The following is a 24,161-nucleotide window of genomic DNA, read 5'->3' as shown; positions in this document are numbered from 1 at the left end:
ATTTTCATACATTTTCAGTGAGTGTGTCATAAAGACTTCTTTATGAACCAAAGCATTTACTCAAAGTGCCTTTTGCATCATGCCAACATGAGAACATATTTTTCAGCAGATTATTGTAGAGGGTAAGACAATATTCCATGACCATGCTGAGTAAAATGCATTATGGTATGTCCTCTAAAGAATAAAATAAACCTTCCCCCACCACCCCATATCTCCGGCCCAAGCATAATCTTGTCTGGAGAGAATTCAACACAGTCAGAGATAGTAATATATTAACATTGTTACATTGTATATACATTAGCTATATTCTTGTGGCAGGACTTCTCTTGTAGGGGTGACTATCAGCACTGTCTGTGAGATTGAACTGTTCAGGAACACTGCTAAATGTTTATGCCTTGGAAAGCAATTGTTCTTTTGGACAAGGTTATTTCAAATTCCTGATTTAGCTATTGTAACTAGACCGTCTGTATTACAAACAGCTCTGTGCAGATTAATTGCATCCCTATATGGTCACATCCACCAGCCCAAACTTATATGATGCACACATGACGATTTAATGGTCAGACAGTAATAACCAAAGGGAGAACAAGGTTTTTTCATGCTCTCAGACATTTTTTCTCTTCAGATTCTGCAGTCTGCACTCTGCTTTCAGTAATATCAGTCAGCATTTCACAGTTCTGTGTCTGAGGTACTGCTGCAATGTGGCAGAAGGAAGAAAGAATTGGTGCTGGCCTGGAGCCTTCTTGTAGAATGATTCTGTCTTGCAACCGAACTCTGCACTCCCTCACAAGTCTATAGGGCAACAGTTCCCCAAGAGGCGCACCCAGGGCAGCAGTTCCCCAAGAGGTGCACCCAGTGAAGGAGTCCTCATCGCTTTAAATTTGTGTGTTGAGCTTAAAGCATTTCCTAAGGGCTCAAAAGTGAGGAAAAGACATCAAGGACTAAACACTCCTTTTTATAGATCATAAGGCAGAAGGAACCACTGTGATCAGCTAGTCAGACCTTCGTAACACAGGCCGTAGAACTGCCCTGAAATAATTCCTGTTTGAATTAGAGTGCAGCTTTTAGAAAAAACATACACTCTTGATTTTAAAATTGCCAGTAATGAGGAGTCCACCATAACACTTAGTAAATTGTTCCTGTGACAGATATGGCAATTTCCTGCCATATCCTTGGGAGACCTTAATGAGTTAAGTTTAAGTATCGTTTGGGCCCATTGTATTAAATGAATGGAGTATATATTTTGAGACCTGGGTGTTGAAAGGACTGTATTGAACAATGTGCCAGACAAGAATGAACTTTTCGAACAAAAATTGTAAAGTGGTTTTCCTGGGAAATATCTAGGGGGAGGCAAATGCAAATTCCCCACCTCTGGATATGCAAAAACCCAGCTTTTTTGAAGTTATGCTCAGGGGAGTGAGCCATTTTCTGCTGCTCACTTGTTCCATGCGGACAAATCTAAGGCCCGAGCTATATAAAGGAAAGACTGAACAGTTCATGGTCGTTCTTGTTGTGAATCTGAGACAGCTATGAACTTGCAACCACAGGGATCACCTAGCTGCATGTTTTGAAAGACTGACACCTCCCAGAGCTCAAGTTTGGAATTGTGGTGACCTATGGTAAGCTTTGTAACGTGTAGATTCTTATATTGTTTTTAATACATTTTCTGTGATGCTTTCACAGAACAAATATGCTTGCTTCTAGAGAGCTCTGTGGTAACTTGTGACTGCTGACAATTAAACTATTCATAACCTCTGGAGAGAAAGCAAAAAAAAGGTGCTGTCCTTTTAGATGGTCTGGCTTGCTGGGGTTATCACAGAATAGGTAGTGAATTGGACAGCTTTGAAAACCTCTAGACAGGAGGGAGAGAGACCAGGGCCTCTGCCCAGGTGATGGCTCTGGAGCCTAGAGTGATGGCTCAGGAGGTGATGGCTCAGGAGCCTGGAGTGACTAGCCTCGAGGGACCATGAGGCAGAATACAAGTGGAATTGCCCAGTATTGTGACACTTCCAATGGTCAGTACCAATGGTCAATTGTGACGCTTCCAATGGTTAATTACTCTCACTATTAAAAATTTACGCCTTTTTATACTTGGCATATCTTTAAAAAATCCCCACCGCTGCTAACACCACCGTGGCTCCTCTAGTTGTATCAAAAGTGGGAGCACTAGTATAGAAAAATTGTCAGTGGGTCTTTAACTCCCATGTCATCTAGATCTGTTCCGAGCAGGGCTGCATGACAGGGTTAAATGCCAACAAGAGGTCTGCATTAACACTCCCACCTTTTAACATGCTGGCATACTCCTACCCCCTGCTGCTGGTGACTTTCCACTAATTTTTAATTCTACCCGTCAGCAAAGATGACACACAGGGAAAGAAACATCTCTGTCACACCGGTCCTCAATAACAGTATTACAGAGGCAGGAGGCATTCCTACTGCCATAGCAACATTGAGAGTACTAGTGTAATGGCAGTGTGAAAATTTCATTTTGTCTTTAACACCCGTCTGTGTTCTGTGTTTGAGCCACTGCCATTTGTACTTTCAGTGTTCTTGGGATGAAATTCACCCCTCTACACAAGGGACCAGTACAAGGCCTATGCACCATTTTAAGTCCTCAAAATAGGAGTAAATTTCAACCTTAGCTGCTACTGAATAGTGCTAACACTAGAAGAAATGGGATACTAATAGTCACTTCCTTAGGTCACTTTGTCCTATATTTCACAGGGACATGGCACTTTGTACTTTGAAACTAGCTTATAAAAATAGAAAGCAACCAAAGTATCTTTTTGCTATAGATATGCGGATAATTTGAGATGCAGCCTCTTCCATAAATTGAAATCCTGATAACTTAAAAGATCTAATTTATAAAATTCATAAGTGGGCGCATTTCAATTTCTCTTAGTGCTATAGCATGTACATTTGGAATTACCATTCTAGTTTCTTACTGCATGACATCTGGTAAACTTTCCTGATAATCAAGAGCTGAATAACTTACAAGAACATCTGCAATCAGCATGTAATCAAATTCGATGGAAATATTCAGACATGCTTTTTGCATTTCCCGGGCAAAAAATATTTACCAGCACTATTTTAAGTACTGCCCTTTAATGTTGCTGATATTAGCATTCTGAAGTTACAACCCTGCATCTGTGTTAGTCTTAGAATTAAAAATCATTGCAACAATGCTTTCTCTTAACATAAATTGGCCATATCTTGCCCATATTACTCACCCAAGAATCCTGTTGAAATCAGTGGCATTACTGGCATAAGCAGAATGTGCTCTTTTTATTAGTAATATAGCAGATATAATTTTTAGAAAGATAGAAATACTTTAAATGGAAAGGAAGATATTTTTTTCAAAGGGGAGATTTAGCAAGAATGTAATCACATTAGAGCAGTACCTGGTGGTACTAATGGAAATAAAATATTGTATGTTGCATGCGATGTGGTTGGGGAACTGAGACTTGCATGTTAAAAGGGCAATGTTGATCCCTCCTGTGTACGTTCAGAAGTCTTGAAATAATTAGTTCTGTCAGATAATTAATTTTTATTGACAAGGCCAAGTTGAGATCATACAACATCACGCCTGTATTATAATTAGTTGAGATGATATGATTATATGAAACTAAAATAATCAATTCACAGTGCCATAGTTTATGAGATGGGCTGCATGAATAATGCAAACTTCTTTTTTCATGAATATTTATACAGACTTGTAAAGGAATTAGCTTTGGCCTTGTTTGTGAACTTTTTGAGGTAAAGATTCATCCCTGAACTAGATTCAGGGGATGGACCACTTCATGATTACTTGTTCTGATTACCTCTGGGGCAACTGGCATCTGCCACAGTTGGAAGACAGGATACTGGGATAGATGGACCTTTGGTCTGACTCAGTATGGCCACTCTTATGTAAACCACATTCAGTGATGAGTCATTCCTGTGCTAGGCTCCAGTCAGTCCACAAGCCAGGAGCTGGTCTGATGATTCTCAGGGCAGGAATATAAGCCTTACAGGAGAAATGGCAGTTCAGTCTGCTTGGAAATGTTCTCTTCCTGATGGTGTTGACAGCCTCCATAGACCTCAGTCTAATCCAACCCTCCTCCAGCTCCCGCTCCAGCCTTGTTCCCAGTCCTGTTCCAGCTGTGCCCTTGCTCCAGCCTAGCTCCTAGCCCTACTCTTGTTTTATTCCAAACACACTTCCAGATCCACTTTGGATTCCAGATCTGACTTCTGACTCCAGTTCCTGGCCTGCTGCCACCATGGCACTTGGCCTGACCCTCCATGTTTCTGTATCTGACACCCTTTTATGTTTGCTGTCTGTGAGGATCCAAGTTTTACCGGCATAAATGTTTCTGGAAACTAAACTTCAAAAATACATGAAGGAATATTCACAGAATTTTAAAGCAGTTGCATACTCATCCAGTGAGGGAATGAATAGTAATATGTGACGTACAACATCATAAGAACATAAGAATGGCTGTTCTGGCTCAGATCAATGGTCCATCTAGTCAAGTATCTTGTCTTCTGACAGTGGCCAATGCCACATGTTTCAAAGGGAATGAACAGAACAAGGCAAATTATCAAGCGACCCATCCCCTGTCATCCATTCCCAGCATCTGGCAGGCAGAGGCTTAGGGACACCGAGAGCATGGGGTTGCAGCTGTGACCAATTTGTCTTATAGCCATTGATGGACCTATCCTCCATGAACTTATTTAATTAACCCATTTTTTTAACCCAATTTAATTTCATTGGGTGACCCCTGGTTCTTGTGCTATATGAAGGGGTAAAGAATGCTTCCTTATTCACCTTCTCCACACCATTCATGATTTTATAGACTTCTATCACATCCCGCCACAGTCATCTCTTTTTTTTCAAGCTGAAAAGTTCCAATCTTTTTAATGTCTCCTCATATGGAAACTGTTCAATACCCTTAATCATTTTTTTCCACCTTCTCCATATCTTTTCCATTTGTAATATAACTTTTTTTGAGACAGGGCTACCAGAACTGCCTCCAATATTCAAGGTATGGGCATACCATGGATTTATATAGAGGCATTATGATATTTTCTGTTTTATTATCTATCCCTTTCCTAATTGTTCCTAACATTCTGTTAGATTTTTTGACTGCCACTGCACATTGAGTGGATGTTTTCAGAGAACTATCCACAATGACTCCAAGATCTTTTATGAGTGGTAACAGCTCATTTTGGCCCCCTCATTTTGTGTGTATAGTTAGGATTATATTTTCAAATATGCATTACTTTGCTTTTATCAGCCTTGAATTTCATCTGCCATTTTGTTGCCCAGCACCCAGTTTTGTGAAATCCCTTTGTAACTCTTCGCAGTCTGCTTTGGACTTAACTATCTTGGGTAATTTTGTATTATTTGCAAACCTTGCAACCTCATTGTCTACCCCTGTTTCCCCAGATCATTTATGAATATGTTGAACAGCACTGGTCTCAGGACATAGCCTTGGTAGACCACACTATTTATCACTCTCCATTCTGAAAACTGACCATTTATTCCTACCCTTCCCCCCATCTAAAACAGTTACTGATCTATGAGAGGACCTTCCCTCTTATCCCATGACTGCTTACTTTACCTAAGAGCCTTTGGTGAGGGATTTGTCAAAGGCTTTCTGAAAGTCCAAGTACACTATATCCACTGGATCACTCTTGTCCATATGTTTGTTGACCCCCTCAAAGAATTCTAATAGATTGGTGAGGCATGATTTTCCTTTACAAAAGCCATATTTACTCTTCCCCAATATATTGTGCTCATCTACATATCTGATAATTCTGTTTATTACTATAGTTTCAACCAATTTGCCTGCTACTGAAGTAAGGCTTATTGAGCTGCAATTTCCAGGATCATCTCTGGAGCCTTTTCTAAAAATTGGCATCACATTACTCATCTGATACAGAAGCTGATTTAAGTGATAGGTTACATATCACAGTTAGTAGTTCAGCAATTTCATATTTGAGTTACTTCAGAACTCTTGGGTGAATACCATCTGGTACTGCTGACTTATTACTGTTTAATTTATCAGTTTGTTCCAAAACCTTCTTTGCTGACACCTCACTAGGTACAAGTAAACAAGCTCCTGAAGAGTGAATAAGGAAGGTTTTCATGATTGAGTCGTATTGGCAAAAATTCTCAAATGCTTACTGAATAGTTTCAAATAATAAACACTGAGGAAATCAAAGTCTTCTGTTGTATCGTCCGCAAACAGAAAAAGAAGATGGCTGGGATTTTTGAAAGGGATTACATAATAGTGGCCCCACTGAAATCAATCAGTCTTATTATGGACTTCAGTGAGAGCAGATTTAGGCCAATAGTGGACCCTTTCAGATATCCCACCCACTAAATCAGAGCTTAGATATCATTATGGGCGCTATAGAAAAAAATTAAATAAATAGAAATTAATGGGATAAATTATTCATTGCAAATTATTTGCTGTTTGCAGTTTCTACTGCACTTTTTTTAGAAATTTAATGTCCCTTCACTGTGATGTACAAGATTCAGAGTAATCAATAAAGTGAATTATATAAAAATAAAATTCATTGGGGGTTTTCTTGACTGTCAGAATTGTCAGAGCTACTACAGCACAGGAAGATCAGAAGAATAAGTATCTTCTAAATGCATTAACCTATGAGGACCATAGTGCCATTTTTCAATATCTAATACATAATTTTAGCTTCAGAAACCTTGATGGGTGCCTGTAAAATGTGCTGGATTTTAATGTTTTGTTTTCTATTGCTGCTTGTAAAATCTTGCCGACAAAGCTTTATTTCTGGGTGTATTTTTTTCCCTTCAAAATAAATCAAAATCCACTTTGTACTTCAGAATTGCAGTGGAAACACTTTTTAAAAACATTGTTATTCAGGGGAGGAGGGGTGGAGTGTTGCACAGGCTACATCAGTATTAGAGGTTCAACTTATTTTCCAAGTTTTAAAAATATAATACAACATAAGGGCCCAATCCCATTCCCACTGAAGCAAATGCACTGGAGGAGAGAGAAAACCTCCAAGAGTGAAATTCTGATGCTATGACTTCAATGGGACTTTTGCCCCATTTATTTAGATGGGGCCAGGACTCCACCCCAATTGACTTCACTGGGAGAAGGATCAGACTCTAAATAAAACAATCCAGATTGTGCTATCTGTTTTTTTAACAGAATTCCCTATTGACTTTGATTCTTAAGCAGAGCACCTCATTAATGTCATTATTTATTATGCCTAGTGTGGTAGTGGCAAGAGACCACCCAAGAATGGGATCATTATGTTATGGCCTGCACAGACACAGAGTAATAAACATCTATGACCCAAAGAGTTTCGTCTAAATAGTCAAGGCAGATACTGGGTAGGGGCAAATCATACAAGCAGAGTGAACGGTGGAATGACAGCAAACCTCATGTTAGTGCCACAGATTTTTGGGTGTGTGTGTCGGGGGGGGGGGAATTGGGCATAGTTAGGAGAGGATTAGCTAAACAGACAAAAGACAGAGGAGACACAGAATAGAAGGAAACAGGGCGGTGGAGAAGAGGGAGGCAATGAAGGAGGAGGGATGAAGATCAGGTGGCTGAGGTGAAAAGTAGTTCTGAGGGGCTAGGCGAAACAGACATTTAGCACAGGCGAGAGAATGACCATCATGTCACAGCTTATTAACATTAGTGGGAGTTACAATTGAAGGACTAAATACTGCTTAGACTTAGGCCATGTCTACACTAGGACCATGTTACTGGTATGGGAATACTGGTTGTGACGTTATTGACATGAACTGTAACCCTATAGATCATTGTTGCAAACACTGTTATATATTTGCAGCAAATATTGTACAAAGGTTGTCGAGTGAGGCGTCTATGGAAAGGTTATGATTTGCTGGTTATGATTATGCTATCTGTATGCATGTATCATTTTTGTATTTGAAGCTATAAATATTGGCTATGTACTTGTATGTCAATGTGTTTGATTCTAAGTAGCACCAGTGAAGCATTTGGCCAGCTTACTGAGAAGATTTCAGAGTAACAGCCGTGTTAATCTGTATTCGCAAAAAGAAAAGGAGTACTTGTGGCACCTTAGAGACTAACCAATTTATTTGAGCATGAGCTTTCGTGAGCTACAGCTCACTTCATCGGATGCATCGGATGCATCCGATGAAGTGGCTGTAGCTCACGAAAGCTCATGCTCAAATAAATTGGTTAGTCTCTAAGGTGCCACAAGTACTCCTTTTCTTCTTACTGAGAAGAGACTCTTCAGATTAAGTGCCCAATCAAGAAACACTTAACTGACAATGGACCCTGGGAGACTCCAATCCACATGAGAAGTCTTCCTGGGAACCTTCGAAGTAGCATGTGAGCAATGGCTGCTCTCCCTGTAAAGAACGGAGTCATGCATGGAATTGTGACTCGCCCATCTGACTCCAAACTCCATCTCGCTGCTGTGATTTTCCACAGTAAGAACAAAGGGGTGTCCTTCCACATGGCAGAGGATATAAAAGGGCCTGGAAACCCCTCCATTTTGTCTTCAATCCTGCTTCTTACCTCTGAAGGAACTTTGCTTCAAACTGAAGTACTGAACAACGGACTGAATGATCCATCCAAATCTGTGGATGTACTCCAGAGACTTGATTTGAACCTGCAGTTTATTCCATCACTGCTTCAAGCCTGAACCTGCCATTACTATATGTTATTGATTCCATTTAACCAATTTTAGCTCTCATCTATATTTCTTTCTTTTTATGAAGAAACCTTTAGATTTTAAATTCTAAAGGATTGGAAACAGTGTGATTTGTGGGTAAGATCTGACTAGTATATTGACCTGGGTCTGGGGCTTGGTCCTTTGGGGTATTGGTTTTCATAACCATTCATCCTAATAAGGAGTGGCTGCTAGTGATGATACTGGGAAACTGGAGTGTCTAAGGGAATTGCTTGTATGGCTTCTGGTTAGCCAGTGGGGTAAAACCAAAATCTTCTCTGTTTGGCTGGTTTGGCGTGCCTAAATAGTAAAGGAACTCCAGCTTTGGACTGTAACTGCCCTGCTCTAAGCAATTTATCCTGAATTGATACTCTCAGTAGTGTCCCACCAGAGGCCGCTTCGTTACACGGGTATACTGTAAAAAGAAAAGGAGGACTTGTGGCACCTTAGAGACTAACAAATTTATTGTTGTTTAGTCTCTCAGGTGCCACAACTTCTTTTCTTTTTTGCGGATACAGACTAACACAGCTGCTACTCTGAAACCTGGTCCACTGTACTACACTAGCAAAGTGGCCCGAGTGTAGACACAGCAATATGGGCAAAGCTCCACTTTGCACTGGTATAGTAAAACTGTGCCCCTCAAGCAAATCAAACTATACCAGTAAAAGTGCAATTGTACCGATATAGATGCATCTACATTAGGCACTTCTGCCAGTACAGCTCAGCGCACTTCTTCACTTCACACTCCTGACCAACATAGCATTCTGCTGGCAGAAGTCTGCATGTAGACCTGGCCTTACGTGGCTGAATTGATCATTTACACTTCAGTGGGGCTACTTGTCTGTGTAAGATGAGTAGAGTCTTGTCCTCAGAGACAACTGTGCTCTTAGATGCCTAGATGCACTTCTAATGGAATTAGTACCCACTTCGAACCTTATCCATTAACTTCCATACAGACATTTCCCCCCTATTTTAATAGATATTTTGCATGCATTAGAACTGCAAGATCAGGATCTTTAATATTCGTCAGGAAAAATGTGTATCTCTTTCAAAAGTAGAATGTGAGATGCTGGATCTTTCTCCTTTTTGTCCAGGATGTTCTATCTGCATTAAATATGGATTCAGACAAAAAACCCTGACAACACTGTTTCAATAAAATCTCAACCAAAGGTTTTTGTTAATGTTTGTAAGTAATGCTGTGTTTATTCACTTGGATATTCTACCATAGCTGAATAGCCTTAGGAAAGTCAGTTTTTAGCTTCTTTGTTTCTGACAAGTAGCTGAAATGATTACAAACACATATAATTAGAGAAGTGACTTCAATTATTATGCTGTAGCATGAGAGATGGACCATATAGTTAGGAGAATCTAAAATCTGAGCGAAATTCCAGCTTTATTGAACCTCATGATAGAGTTTTCATAAAGGCATATTCTTAAATTAAAAATAACACCTGTATGGAAAAAAATTTACCTGCTATAGGTAGAAGTAATAGCTAAGACTATGGAGACTGAAATAAAATTGTGCAAAATAAATCTTTTTCAGTTTGTTTGCTTTTTGTATTTGGCAACAGCACTTTATCTATGGTCAGTTTTCACTCTTATCTGTCTAGATTGTTTTTGTTTGTGTAGGTCTTTCTTTCACAAGGCAACAGGGGAGAGAAACATTTTTTAAAAACAGGAAAATGATTATAAAACCATACATATTTCAGGGGGCTTAGGGCATATGTAATTTTTGAAACGGCTTTTAACAGCTTGTTTTAAATTAACCTAGTTCTCTTGGGTCCTTATATGGCCTCTATTCCCGTAAATTCTGAATCTCTCACAGTTTTTAATGTATTTATCCTCTCAACATCCCTGTGAGGTAGGGAAGTGCTATTATCTCCATTTTACAGGTGGGAAATTGAGAGATTAAGGGCCAGATTTGCAAAAGGCATTTAGATGCCTATTGATGCAGATAAGTGCCTAGTGGGATTTGCAAAAGCACCTAACTGCTTTGAAATCAATGGGAGTTAGGCACATAAGGAAGGGCCTACTGGGATTTTCAAAATTGCCTATCTGAATCTTTAAGCACCAAAATACCTTTAAAAATCTGTTACTAAAATCACATAGGAAATCTGTGAGGGTGCAGAAACATGAAGTCAGTTCTTCTGAAGTTCATGCTAGAACCCTACCACTAGATCATCCTTCCTCTCTAACATTCACTGGATTTCAGCTTGATGAAGTCCATTTCGTTCTTTTAGACTCCTGTCAGATCAATACGACCAAACAGCAAATTCTCTATGAATGGGTAAGGTATGTGGAATTTGCAATAGTTTCTGCAGGTGACTAATTGCAGATGGCTACTGTATATAATTATTGGTGAGAAAATGCCATTCAAAGAAAATTTTGGTGAAGAATTTACTTATTCCTTCAGCAGCAGTTGAACTGGGTTGTAGTCTCAAACGCTCAGATACCACAGGGATATGGTATAAGATGCTGAATAGAACAGGAGCTAAATTTTGCAATTGATACTCTTTTTTCTCCCTTCTTGCTCTGGGGTGGAAGTAAGTTACTACAGCTCTCAAAAGGATGTAACGTGCTTTCCTCCTCATACCTGGTTGTCTACACTGACCAGTTAGGAGGGGGTGGAGCCAAACTCTGCCTCTTTGTGGCCATTCCTAACCAGTTGCTCACAAAGGATGTTCCAAAGTGTAAAGGACTGCAGTCCACATGAGACCTGTACCCTGTTGTGTTCACAGCATGCATACATTAGATGGAAAACAAATACTGTTGCTGGAAGGGTGCAGTGTAACAATACTTTAATTTTCCTTAGAATTCAGAACGATAACACACAAGAACCTCAAAACACACAGAGAGAAAACAGTCTGCTCCTATGGCACAGAAGCACAGATCATCCTAGTTTGCTTCAAGCTGTCTCCAGACTGGTGAGACAACCCAGATCACATGGCTTCCCTCAGAGCCTCCTAGCCTACAAACACAACCAGAAAATCCCTCACATTTAAAGTGATAGCTTGTCATTTTTAACCTGTTTCCAATATACCATAAACCCAAGATCCAGGTAGGTTTAATAAGAGGTTGGTGGAGAGGGCTTACTCCTCAGCTCAGCTGAGTAAAACAATGACACAATCCCGCATTTAGCAACTTTTCCAAAATTAAGCAGTAAATAGGTGATAGAGCTGGGATTAGAAATCAGACAAGCTTGGCTCCCAGCACTGTGCTTTGTCTTTTAGACTATATCTTGTGTCTAGTAGTTATTAGCCAAAGGGATTGAGGGAACCAAGAACAGTTCCAAATATATCAGGAAAAACAAAATACTGGAGAGAAAGTAGGACCAAGGGAAAGAGGGTAAACAAGGAGGGGGATGATGTTACTGTTGATTCTGAACTGTCTATGATACTGAAGTACTTTTAAGTGTCTGTATTTAACATGAACAGTAAAATAAAAAGTTGGGACAATGAAGCTATGAGGAAGACTATGTAAATCCAGTTATGGATTTACAAAGCATGTAAAATACTTGGAACAATTGTACATACATAAATCCTGGGGTGGGTTGCTGATATGCGTGCTAATATATTAAAGGAGTTAATGACAATTATTTCTGAAGAGTTGTGAAGAACTGAAGATAAGAGGAAAGTAAATATAGCACTAAGTATAAGGGACCAGAAGCAAGTGGACTGGCCTAGCAGTTAGAGCTGGGCTGGGGTCCACACATCAGGGATGGTAGTTGGTGTGCCGGGATCAGAGGAATCACTAGAGTCGGGTTCAATAAACAATAGTTGGGGTCAAAATCAGACTGGGGTCGGAGAGTGGAAACCAGAGGTAGTACCAGGCTGGAATCCAGAGGCAGGAATCAGGGTCAGGCTGGGATCAGAGACCAGAGATCAAGAGATGAGATGAGGTCTGGAGTTGCAGCAAGCCCCAAATCTGTGTTGTTGCCCAGACAACTTCCTGGGGCATCCTTTAGGGCTAAATAGGGTGGTTGGCCCATCAAAGGGCTTCAGGATACTGTTACTCTGGGTCCCTGGGTCCTTAGGTCCCAGGCCTATCCCTGCAGCACCTATTCTCCACGGTGCTCCCTGGCTGTGGCTTTGCATGGCCTTCTGGTGGCTCCGTGGGAACATCAGGTTTCCCAGGCATGGGATCTAGTCCCTGCATCCTTATGCTAAGCTTCAAAAAGGAACCCTGGCTATTCATTTTCCATCAACCTACTAATGCCAGAGCATTTTACTTTATAGGCAACTAGTTAATGTTCACAATAACCTTGTTAGGTAAGTGATTGTGAGTATTATTACTCCCACTTTACAGATGGAGAGGCTGAGGTAGCGATATTAAATGAGCTGTCCAAGGCCATACAACTAGTCAATGCTGATAGAACTCGGAAGCTTCTAACTTCCTGCTTGGCACCATTGACCATGATGACTCTCAAATCTAACTTCAATCCCTAGTAAAATAACATAGCAAATATTAAGGGCCAAATTCTACCCCAATTATAGTTACTGGAAGTTTTGCTGTTGACTTCAGTGGGATGAAATTGGTCTAATTAGATGCTCTGTAAACAGCTAATAGATAACTGAGCCATGAGCAATTAAAAAAACAAACAGGTTCTTATAAGACACAAATTGTGATTTCAGTGAAGCAGTTGATGCTATGTCTTAGAAAATGTTAGTTGAAGAATAAATTCAAATTGGCTTGGGTATGAACATTGTCACATAGACTGACAACTAGCTGTAGGACATGACAAATGAAAACAATGAGAAATGACAAGTTATTGAGTTGTGGGAGAGTTGTCTAGTAGGATGCTACGGGGATCATCATTAGATCTGTTTTTATTTTAATATCTTTAATTATTTGCAAAAAGAAAAGGAGTACTTGTGGCACCTTAGAGACTAACCAATTTATTTGAGTATAAGCTTTCATGAGCTACAGCTCACTTCATTGGATGCATAAAGTGGAAAGTACAGTAAGGAGATTTTATACATACACACAGACCATGAAAAAATATACATTGTAAGGAGAGCGATCACTTAAGATGAGCTATTACCAGCAGGAGGTTGGGGTCGGGGGAGAGAAAACCTTTTGAAGTGATAATCAAGGTGGGCCATTTCCAGCACATTTCCAGGAGTTAACAACAACATCTGAGGAACAGTGGCGGGGGGGAAGGGGGAGAAGGAATAAACAAGGGGAAATAGTTTCACTTAGTATACTTTCCTGCTGGTACTAGCTCATCTTAAGTGATCACTCTCCTTGCAATGTATATTTTTTCATGGTCTGTGTGTATCTATAAAATCTCCTCACTGTACTTTCCACTTTATGCATCCAATGAAGTGAGCTGTAGCTCACGAAAGCTTATGCTCAAATAAATTGGTTAGTCTCTAAGGTGCCACAAGTGCTCCTTTTCTTTTTGTGAATACAGACTAACACGGCTGCTACTCTGAAACCTTTAATTATTTGGAAGAGTTAAATTTGCATATGGTATTAAACTTAGGAGTTACAAACGTCTTTGAGAGCAAAGAAATCATGTAAAAGGTCTTTGAAAGTTAGAAATAAGAAAACAGAATGAGATTGAGCCTTGACCTATTCAAGCTGACATATATGAGGACAATTAACACTAGACACAGATATTTAACTAAAGGGAAAGCAGTAATGTCAAAAGAGACCAAAAATTGGAACAGCAAATTCGCCATGAATTTGGCACGTGGTATGACAATAAAAAAGCTAATGACATATTGGTTGCAATTTATAGAAGAAACAAGTTGCTAAAAAGGGAGAGATGCAGTTGTCGTCCCCGTCCCCCCCCCACCTATACTTTCTGGTATCATTGCACCTACAGCCAGAAACTACATTCAGTTTTAAGCACCTCAGTAACAAAGATTTTATTACATTGGAGGAAATTCAGAGAAATGCAACAAAAGTGATAAAGAGGATAGAAGGAATGACTGATGAGGAAGTATTAAAATAGCAAACTAGACATCATCTTACTAAACGATAACTAAGAGGAGACAAGATAACTGGCTACAAATATAGTGGCTGCCCCTACAAAAGTGCCTCTCTTTCTCCCCAGCCCATGTGGCTAGGGAAAGAGGAGCCTGCTGATATCTGGGCCCAGTGATATGTGGAGCAGGAAGGTATTTCCCCCTATCCTGCTGGCCCTTTGCAGCCCCCTATTTCTGCTTGATGTACTCTCTGCCCCTTAGGGACTGACTCTTTCATTGTCCTCCTTCATTTTTTGGAGTTTAAATTATTTTAAAACAAATGTATTCACAGAAATAGCCTAGAATATTTTTCTGTGTGCTATGGCAAATCAGTATGTATTACATAAAACCCAGATTTATTAGAATGGATGTTCTTATTCACCTTATCCAGAGAATGATAAACTGCTTATCTCCTTGAGAAGAACAGCAGCAGCAGCAGCAGACCAAGAAGTGCAATCTACTAAGTCTTTTAAACCCCTTCATTTTCTTCCAGGCTTGGAAAGAATTGATATATTTTTTATTGGTATGATTCTCAGCACTGTCAGCATGAAAGGAGCTTTGTCCATGTTACAGACACAATGTGTCAAGCACTTCTTAAAAATAATTGAAAGAAAAAGCTGTAAAACCAAAACAAACAAACTGTACTAAAAAGGTCTGATCCAAAGATCATTGAACTCATTGGGAGGCTTTTCACTGATTTTAATAAGCATTATATCAGACCCAAAATGTTTTGACACTAAGGGTATGTCTGCACAGCAAAGAATAACCCGCAGCGGGCCTTGTGCCAGCCAACTCAGGCTTGCAGGACCCAGGCTGCGGGGCTGTTTCATTGCTGGGTAGATTTCTGGGCTTGTGCTGGAGTGCAGGCTACGTGACCAAGCCCATGTTTTTCTTCCCTGTGTAGACATACAGTTAGTGATTTAACAACAGGTGCCCTCTTCTCAGTAACTGATTACTCTTTGTTTGCTTACCATAGATACAGTAGCTTATTTTAAATGACCTTAAACCAAGAAGCAAGGCTTTCCCAAGCTACGTATGACAGATTTTTTTTTCTTTTTGTCCAAATAAATCTAAAATTCTTTCTTTCAGCAGGTGTATAAAATGTTATATTGTTTTATCGTTGACTAACTTTAGCTGAGATAAAACTATTTTAATGGCCAATTAAAGGGAATTAACATGAACACTGAATTTTGCTCATAAAATGTTATTGCCATTGTATGGTAAATCCATGCTATAGGACATTTCAGCCTAACAAAGAACACTTAAAATATTTTGATTGCAGTTTGAATCACTAAGAAATGTATGTTAACGTTGTCATTATTGTTACTGCTTAAATACACATCTTCAGACATTTAGAAAGGAGGGGAATTTCATATAGAATAAAAAGAACTTATACATGTTTTGCTACATGTTTTTGCTTTTCAGTGATAAACATGTATTCTTAATATTTACAGACTCTTAACCCTTGTGACAATGGACACATGCTATGAATCATGACAAAACATTGACCAACTATTAGCAAAATGCAAGTGTGGTAGGATTTATGGGACCATGAATTTCAGTCTTGAAAGCAGAATAGATTCTGGAGAATATTCAGATAAAGATGTCCTCATTCTAATGATTTATGTTTGGAAAGTACGAACATGTAGGGAAGTGCTACATTTTGCCCATTTAAGGATGGATAGGACAAGAGGTCACAAAAATGTTGTCTAGTTCCCATGCTATGGAAACCCGCACAACTCTTAAACAAGTAAATTTTCAGTGATTGTGGTTTTTTAGTATTTTTAATATTGTGCAGTTGTCAACGTTTTAATGAAATTGGCAACCAGAAATTATGTACATACCTAATTTTATTCCTATGGTTTTTGTGCATTGAATAAGCCATGAAATGTCATGTCTGAAAGACCTGATGGCGTGAACCAAACAGGAAAAAGATGTTTGGAAAACTCACAAACCTTATTGACCACATCTCCTGTTTGAAGCCTGTTGGGACAGTCAGTTTTTGTTTTGCTGAGGCTACGTCCACACTTAAAGCACCACAGCAACACAGTTGCAGCACTGTAGCTGTGTAGCTGTAGTGCTTCAGTGTAGATGCACGACAGCAAGGAGAATGGTTCTCCCATTGCTGTAATTAATCCACCTCCTCAAGAGGCAGTCGCTAGGTTGATGGAAGAATTCTTCCTTTGACCTAGCACTGTTTACATCATGAGCTACATCTCTCAAGGGTGTGAATTTTTCACCCCATTTTAGGACCTGGTCCTTCAAAGACTTACTTACATGCTTAATTTTAAACAGGTGAGTAGCTCATATGCTCAAGGTTAAGCATGTAAGTAAGTCTTTACAGAATTGGAGCCTTATACTGTAATGTCTTTGGGTCAAAGACAGTGGGTAAAATCCTGACCCCACTAAAAGCAATGGCAAACTTCCACTGATTTCAGTAGGGCCAGGGTTTCATTTGCCATGCATACCTGTTCTCCCTGTATAAATAATAGCATATATATATTATTCAAACATACTGTTCTAAAAACAAAGGAGGTTGCATTCATATCTACATAAAAATAAAATTCTGGTGGTCTTTTAGAAGCAAGGTTGAAAATTACTAAATTAGAGAGGGTTGTGATTTCAATATACCAAAGCATTAGTAATCTGCATGGTGAGGAATGATTTTAGTTCTTAAGTCAAGTAAGACAGTTTAAGGGTTTATTATTACTGCTGCAATTCTGAGTCAGTTTCAACATAACAAAACAAATCAATGCATTTCATCAAAAGTTGCATACTTATTGTGAAATAGTCTTTTTGAATATATATCTCTTATATGCCAGATATATTTATAACCACAGCTGGTATGCACAGAAGATATTTGTAAAACTGATATGGTAAGAAATTAACAAGATGATTGAGTTATATCTTATTAAAAGCTACAAGGAAATTAGATCAATTCAAATACTACGTTAGGTTCCGCAATAATTGCAAAAAGTAAATGGTTTTCTTTTTCCTTCAGTTGTCAGAGCTTAGGCATATCATTTTTACAATTCTGTAGATAAGAATACAGATATGCTGAGTACAATTCATTGTTCACAAATGGATATTGTTAGCAGGATGCAAAACTTATCGTAAGTTCTTTATCATTGTAATGGAGAATCCTGTGTGTCTTTGACTTTGTGAAATATGCACAGTTTTATTATACATAGCCCAGCAAGGCAATCCAATCTCAATTACACAACTGTTAATATTATTCTTATTCTTTGAATTTCAGTAACACATTTTCCTTACTGTTTGTTTGAATATGAGAGAACCCACCAGACAAACACTTTTCTTTTTGACACAAAATCATATACTTTGCAATGCAAATTCTGGTTACAGGACAGAAAGATACAATGTCCTATTCAAACTCTGTTTAATCTATTGCAGAGCAAAATTGGGTGTAAAAATGAAAAAGGATTTTTTTTAAATCAAATAACAAATGAATGCTCCAAAACTCCCATGTCAAATGGTGAAACAACATGGGGGAGTTAGAACATAATATATTTTTAATGGCTATAGCCATAACTTAACTTCTGTTTTCTTTTAATTTTTATCTTTTTTACTGCCAGTTTATTATTTATTTATGTGATGGAAGTGCCTAGAGACCTCAACCCAGATCATACACCACTGTACTATGTGCTGTATAAACATAATGAGAAACAGGTCCTGCTCTGAAAAGCTTATAATCTAAAGAGACAAAGTATGAAAGGGAAACCAGAGTCATAGAGAGATGAAGTGACTGTCAAAGTTCACACAGTAAATTAGGAGAGGAGGCAGGCCATTACCCTATCCATTGGGCCATACTGCCTCCAAGTGGCTTTACTAAAACCATTGTAGTTAGTTACTGCAAACTTAATGGGGTTATCACAGATCTCTTAGCTGATCCTACCTAGCCACCATTCCATACCACCACTCCAACTTGGATTGCTGGGTTTGGATGCTGCAATGTGGAGGGAAGGGTGGTTACTTTGGTGCGAATCTTGCATACAATGAAGCGGAGGCTTCTTTGGTGAAGGCTACTTCATTGGCTTTTGTAGGCTGAAAGTTGTGTGTTCTGTTTGTGTGCCTTCAGGCAAGGATCCATTTGGAATTGATGTTGTTATAATAAATAATAGTCTTTTGTCTAATTATAAATTCTTTGAATGTTGTATTATTAAGTAAGTTTATTGCTGGTGAAAGTTGCCCGACTAATTGCCTATATTGTGTGTGTGTGTTCTTTTGATAAATCAAGTACTTGGTTTTCCTTGGCTTTGAAAGCTCAAGCTTGCTAGCATGCCTCAACCATGATCGCACCATGAAGGTAATTAACCTTTGGAACAATTTACCAAGGGTTGTGGTAGATTCTCCATGAGTGGTAATTTTTAAATCAAGATTGGATGTTCTTCCAAAAGATATGCTCTAGGGATTATTTTGGAAGGGGGCGGGGAATTCTATGGCATCTGTAATGCAAGATGTCAGACTAGATAATCACAATGGTCCCTTCTGGCCTTGGAATGGTCCCTTCTGGCCCTTGAAGCCAACATCTGGTATGTGGGACTGAATCAGTTTCTTCTAAGAGTGCCAAAAATAGTGCTAGTCGTGGTAATGGTTCTTTTGATGAGGACATTTTTGTGCCCTAGGAATTGTACTGAGTTCAATAACAATGGTTTCCTTTCTTCTAGCTCTTAATATGTGGTAGCTATTGATTTAAAAAAATTATACTTGTGCTAGTTACTGTCAGTCTTTAGGAGTCCAGAATGGAGGTCTTGAGAAATGAACCATGCTTTAACTAGAAAGAATAGGAGGACTTGTGGCACCTTAGAGACTAACAAATTTATTTGAGCATAAGCTTTCGTGTAGCATAAGCTTTCGTGTAGCATAAGCTCACGAAAGCTTATGCTCAAATAAATGTGTTAGTCTCTAAGGTGTCACAAGTCCTCCTCATTCTTTTTGCAAATACAGACTAACACGGCTGCTACTCTGAAACCAGTGCTTTAATTGTAAGCAGTTTTTAATTGGACTGCCTTCTCACATTATGCCTTGCTTGAGCTGCTATTGTGATATGATCTCAACTAAAATATGACTAAATTAAAACAGAGCAATAACAAAGTAGTTGTAAGAGATGGTATGTACTTAATTACTATATGAATGACCTCATATTTATTAAAATTGTTGTTTAATGTATATGGATGTTTTTGACCGTTTATTGCTTAGTGTAGCTGGAGAAATGCCAGCAGCCATATGGAATACTCATTCTACCTCCACTTAAGTGATAGCAGGTGTAAATGCAAGGAAAGGAAGCTTTAGGCATGTATGATTTGCATATTATACTTATTAGCTTCTTGGTTATGAAATATTATCAAAGTTAGCAAAAAGAAAAGGAGTATTTGTGGCACCTTAGAGACTAACCAATTTATTTGAGCATAAGCTTTCGTGAGCTACAGCTCACTTCATCGGATGCATTCAATGGAAAATACAGTGAGGAGATTTATATACACACAGAACATGAAAAAATGGGTGTTATCATACACACTGTAAGGAGAGTGATCACTTAAGATGAGCTATTACCAGCAGGAGAGCGGGGGGGGGGGGGCGAAGGGGGGGGAGAAAACCTTTTGTAGTGATAATCAAGGTGGGCCATTTCCAGCAGTTAACAGGAACATCTGAGGAACAGTGCGGGGTGGGGGAAATAAACATGGGGAAATAGTTTTACTTTGTGTAATGACCCATCCACTCCCAGGCTCTATTCAAGCCTAAGTTAATTGTATCCAGTTTGCAAATTAATTCCAATTCAGCAGTCTCTCGTTGGAGTCTGTTTTTGAAGTCTTTTTGTTGTAATATTCCAACTTTTAGGTCTGTAATTGAGTGACCAGAGAGATTGAAGTGTTCTCCGACTGGTTTATGAATGTTATAATTCTTGACATCTGATTTGTGTCCATTTATTCTTTTACGTAGAGACTGTCCAGTTTGACCAATGTACATAGCAGAGGGGCATTGCTGGCACATGATGGCATATATCACATTGGTAGATGTATAGGTGAACGAGCCTCTGATAAGGTGGCTGATGTGATTAGGCCCTATGATGGCGTCCCCTGAATAGATATGCGGACACAGTTGGCAACGGGCTTTGTTGCAAGGATAGGTTCCTGGGTTAGTGGTTCTGTTGTGTGGTGGCTGGTGAGTATTTGCTTCAGGTTGGGGGGCTGTCTGTAGGCAAGGACTGGCCTGTCTCCCAAGATTTGTGAGAGTGATGGGTCGTCCTTCAGGATAGGTTGTAGATCCTTGATGATGCGTTGGAGAGGTTTTAGTTGGGGGCTGAAGGTGATAGCTAGTGGTGTGCTGTTATTTTCTTTGTTGGGCCTGTCCTTGATTATCACTACAAAAGGTCTCCCCCCCCCCATTTTTTCATGTTCTGTGTGTATATAAATCTCCTCACTGTATTTTCCACTGAATGCATCTGATGAAGTGAGCTGTAGCTCACGAAAGCTTATGCTCAAATAAATTGGTTAGTCTCCAAGGTGCCACAAGTCCTCCTGTTCTTTTTGCAGATACAGACTAAGACGGCTGCTACTCTGAAACCTATCAAAGTTAGGTGGATCTTATTTATAAGCATAGAGCTGCATGAGCACAGGAAGTTGCAGCTGCTGTTTTCATGGGAGTAGACAGAGCATGCAATATATTGATGCTGCTCCACCAAGCTATGTGATTTGTAAAAATAAGGGCATAAATCTACAATCTGAAGCCAAATCTTTCCCTAGTGTAACTTTACTGATTCCAGTAACATTATACCAAGGCTGAATTTGGTTTATTGCCTCTTCAGAAAAAAACAACAACACTATTTTTATTCCATAAAGATGATCTGTTTTCATACTTTGTCATTCTAGGTGAATTAGCCATTTGTACTTTCTCTGCATTTTTTTTTTGTCCTGCGATATTTCTAATGGGAGAAAATTGTTAGTTTCTAATAAAACATATTGATTATGGTAAGAAACTGTATGAACTGTAAATAGCCTGCTCTGTGCTCCTCACAATGGTCAATGGTATTCAATGGGGTATTTAATGGTGACTGGCTGACACTTACCAAACAAAGGCAGAGAAGTCTTTCATTGTTAGAGTTTGTTCTCTACCTAGCCTTGAATGTTCATTTCATTAACACAAGATAATGGTTCATTCTCTTTCTTTGCAGCTCTAGATAGTTAGGTATTTAACAAGTCAATGCTGAATTTCAAAGCCCAAATCCACAACTGTCTGCAGTAGAGCCCACTGATGAACATCAGAACATTAGATTACCAGATTTATGGATATATTTAAATCCATAAAAATGAAAGATTAAAAATTGACTTCTTGATAATATTTAAAAACTCACAGTGCCAATTTTATTGCTACTCATTTTTAGAAAACAGAATACTGATGAATTTGGATTTAGCCTAAGTGAGTTATTATCACTGAGAAACTCTCTGAAGCCAGTGGTAACTGTTTTCTTTCTCTTCTTTGTTTAAGGGTTAAAGCTAAGTGAGCCAACCATGACCGGCAAAACACAGACCAGCAATGTCACCAATAAGAATGACCCTAAGTCAATCAACTCTAGAGTCTTCATTGGCAATCTGAACACAGCCATTGTCAAAAAAGGTGACATAGAGGCAATCTTTGCAAAGTACGGAAAAATAGTTGGCTGCTCAGTGCACAAAGGTTATGCATTTGTACAGTATATGAGTGAGAGACACGCAAGGGCTGCAGTGGCAGGAGAGAATGCCAGGATCATTGCAGGACAACCACTCGGTAAGTGTTTATAGGCTATTTTTAATGGCAGAAATTGTTTGGTTGTATTAATTTCTCTTCTCTTTCCCCTGTTTATTAACTATCTTCGGTGCTGAATGTTGGTTTTGGTTGTTTCTTTGTTTGTTTCAGTCATAGCTCTAGGAAACGGAACTGGGGAAAGTGTTTTTTAAATGTCAGCTAGGTTTAATGAAATGGCTGTTGAATGCTATTAAGTACTGTGTGGTTAAATACTTTTTTTCCTCAATATTTATAGTTGTTACATTCCAATTAATAACTAAATAATTCAAAAGGCCTCAATCTTGCCACAGTTATGCACATGCTTAACTTGAAACAGAGTCATCCTGTTGAAGTCAGTAGGATTATGCATGCAAGCAAAATTACACATGTTTTCAGGATCAGGCCCAAGATTCGTAAATATAACATGTTATACAGTGTTATAATTTGCAGAACAATGTGTGTGTAGGGGACGCAGTGTGTGAGCACATATACAAGTGGACCAGTGGGATATCCTGTACCCAATCCAGCAGATCCGGTGTATCTGCCTGGACAACTAATTCCTCCATAAGGGCCCTTTGAAACGATTTCCAGCTCACTCTCACCCCCCGATGGATGGACAGCATAGTGGCTGTGCACGCTTTTCCTGCAGCCAAGCCCCAAAACAATAGGTTTCACAGGTCAGAACTTAATGCTGCATGAAAGAAGGTGAGACTTCCTAGGGAAGCATGCCGAACAGAGCAGCTTTTCCCCAGCTGTCCCTCCCAACTTTTCACATGGCTATGCTTCTTGAAATTGCCAGGAGCCCTACCCATGCATTATATCTGTGGAAGGTCCTCCTTTTTTCCAGGAACCAGGTTGGGAACATGCAGCACTGAATCCCAGGACCAGAATCATACCATCTGTGTATATTTGCTGCTTCTAGGCTGGCAACAGTCACACAGGATACATTTTGGGCTGTTAAATATCAAGAAATGGTTTTGATATTTGACTTTCACAACTAAGTCTTCACACATGCACAGAAACTGCATTTATCAGACTGATTCTAAAGCTGTGCCCAGTTCATACTTCGGTAGCATATCAGATCTTAGATAGCAGAAGCAAGAGGATGAGCTATGTTAATTGTTTAAATGGTGCCAAGTCACGTGTCTAGAGGGACGTTATATTGAAAATTTAGGCACCTTATGCAGAGGTGCGCAATTCCACGTAGCATCAGTTGGTACTGCACTTGCTTATCTGGAATTAAAAAAAAGAATTTGGCCCCTTTGAACTGAATCTAAACAGAAATAGATTTTTATTTGCTTGTGTTTTTACATATTCTTATATAGAGTCTTGATTTTTCTCATGGAAGCTGTTCTCCATCTGTCAAAGTTAACTGCTTTTAGGTAAAATGCCTCTCAATAAAAATCACTTACAGCATTCAGCCATGCAGTTTGTGAGAAGTCTGGGAAAACTGGATAATATGACAGGATATTTTGGTTAGAACTTCATAGTTGTTTTGCTTAATCCACAGTGAGTATATCTAGGCTAGGAAAAATGTCAAGGTTAGCTACAGTGATTATTGGCTAACTTTGACTTAACTTTGCCTACTTTTAGTAGTCTACGAAGTGAGCTTTGGCTCAGGAAAGCTTATGCTCAAATAAATCTGTTAGTCTCTAAGGTGCCACAAGTACTCCTTTTCTTTTTGCATGTATCCTTTGTGCATTCCTGCTAATT

At 39.1% G+C, this 24,161-nt stretch overlaps 1 protein-coding gene across 27 annotated transcripts in view; it reads left to right on the top strand.

The window, feature by feature from the left end:
* The window catches only part of RALYL (RALY RNA binding protein like), a 614,199-nt gene that overhangs the window by 262,812 nt on the left and 327,226 nt on the right, over positions 1-24,161 (top strand). For all 27 annotated transcript variants that reach the window (XM_073330701.2, XM_078851494.1, XM_073330702.2 and 24 more), the window contains one exon: positions 22,173-22,451. In XM_073330701.2, coding sequence (XP_073186802.1) covers positions 22,196-22,451 — 256 coding nt within the window. In that variant the 5' untranslated portion in view covers positions 22,173-22,195. Of the gene's footprint in view, positions 1-22,172; positions 22,452-24,161 lie in introns of those variants that run through there.

The sequence above is a fragment of the Lepidochelys kempii genome, chromosome 2, assembly GCF_965140285.1.
Source record: "Lepidochelys kempii isolate rLepKem1 chromosome 2, rLepKem1.hap1, whole genome shotgun sequence".
Lineage (NCBI taxonomy): Eukaryota > Metazoa > Chordata > Testudines > Cheloniidae > Lepidochelys > Lepidochelys kempii.
Note: the sequence above shows the minus strand (reverse complement) of the source record. Positions and strands in the feature narration are given on the sequence as shown.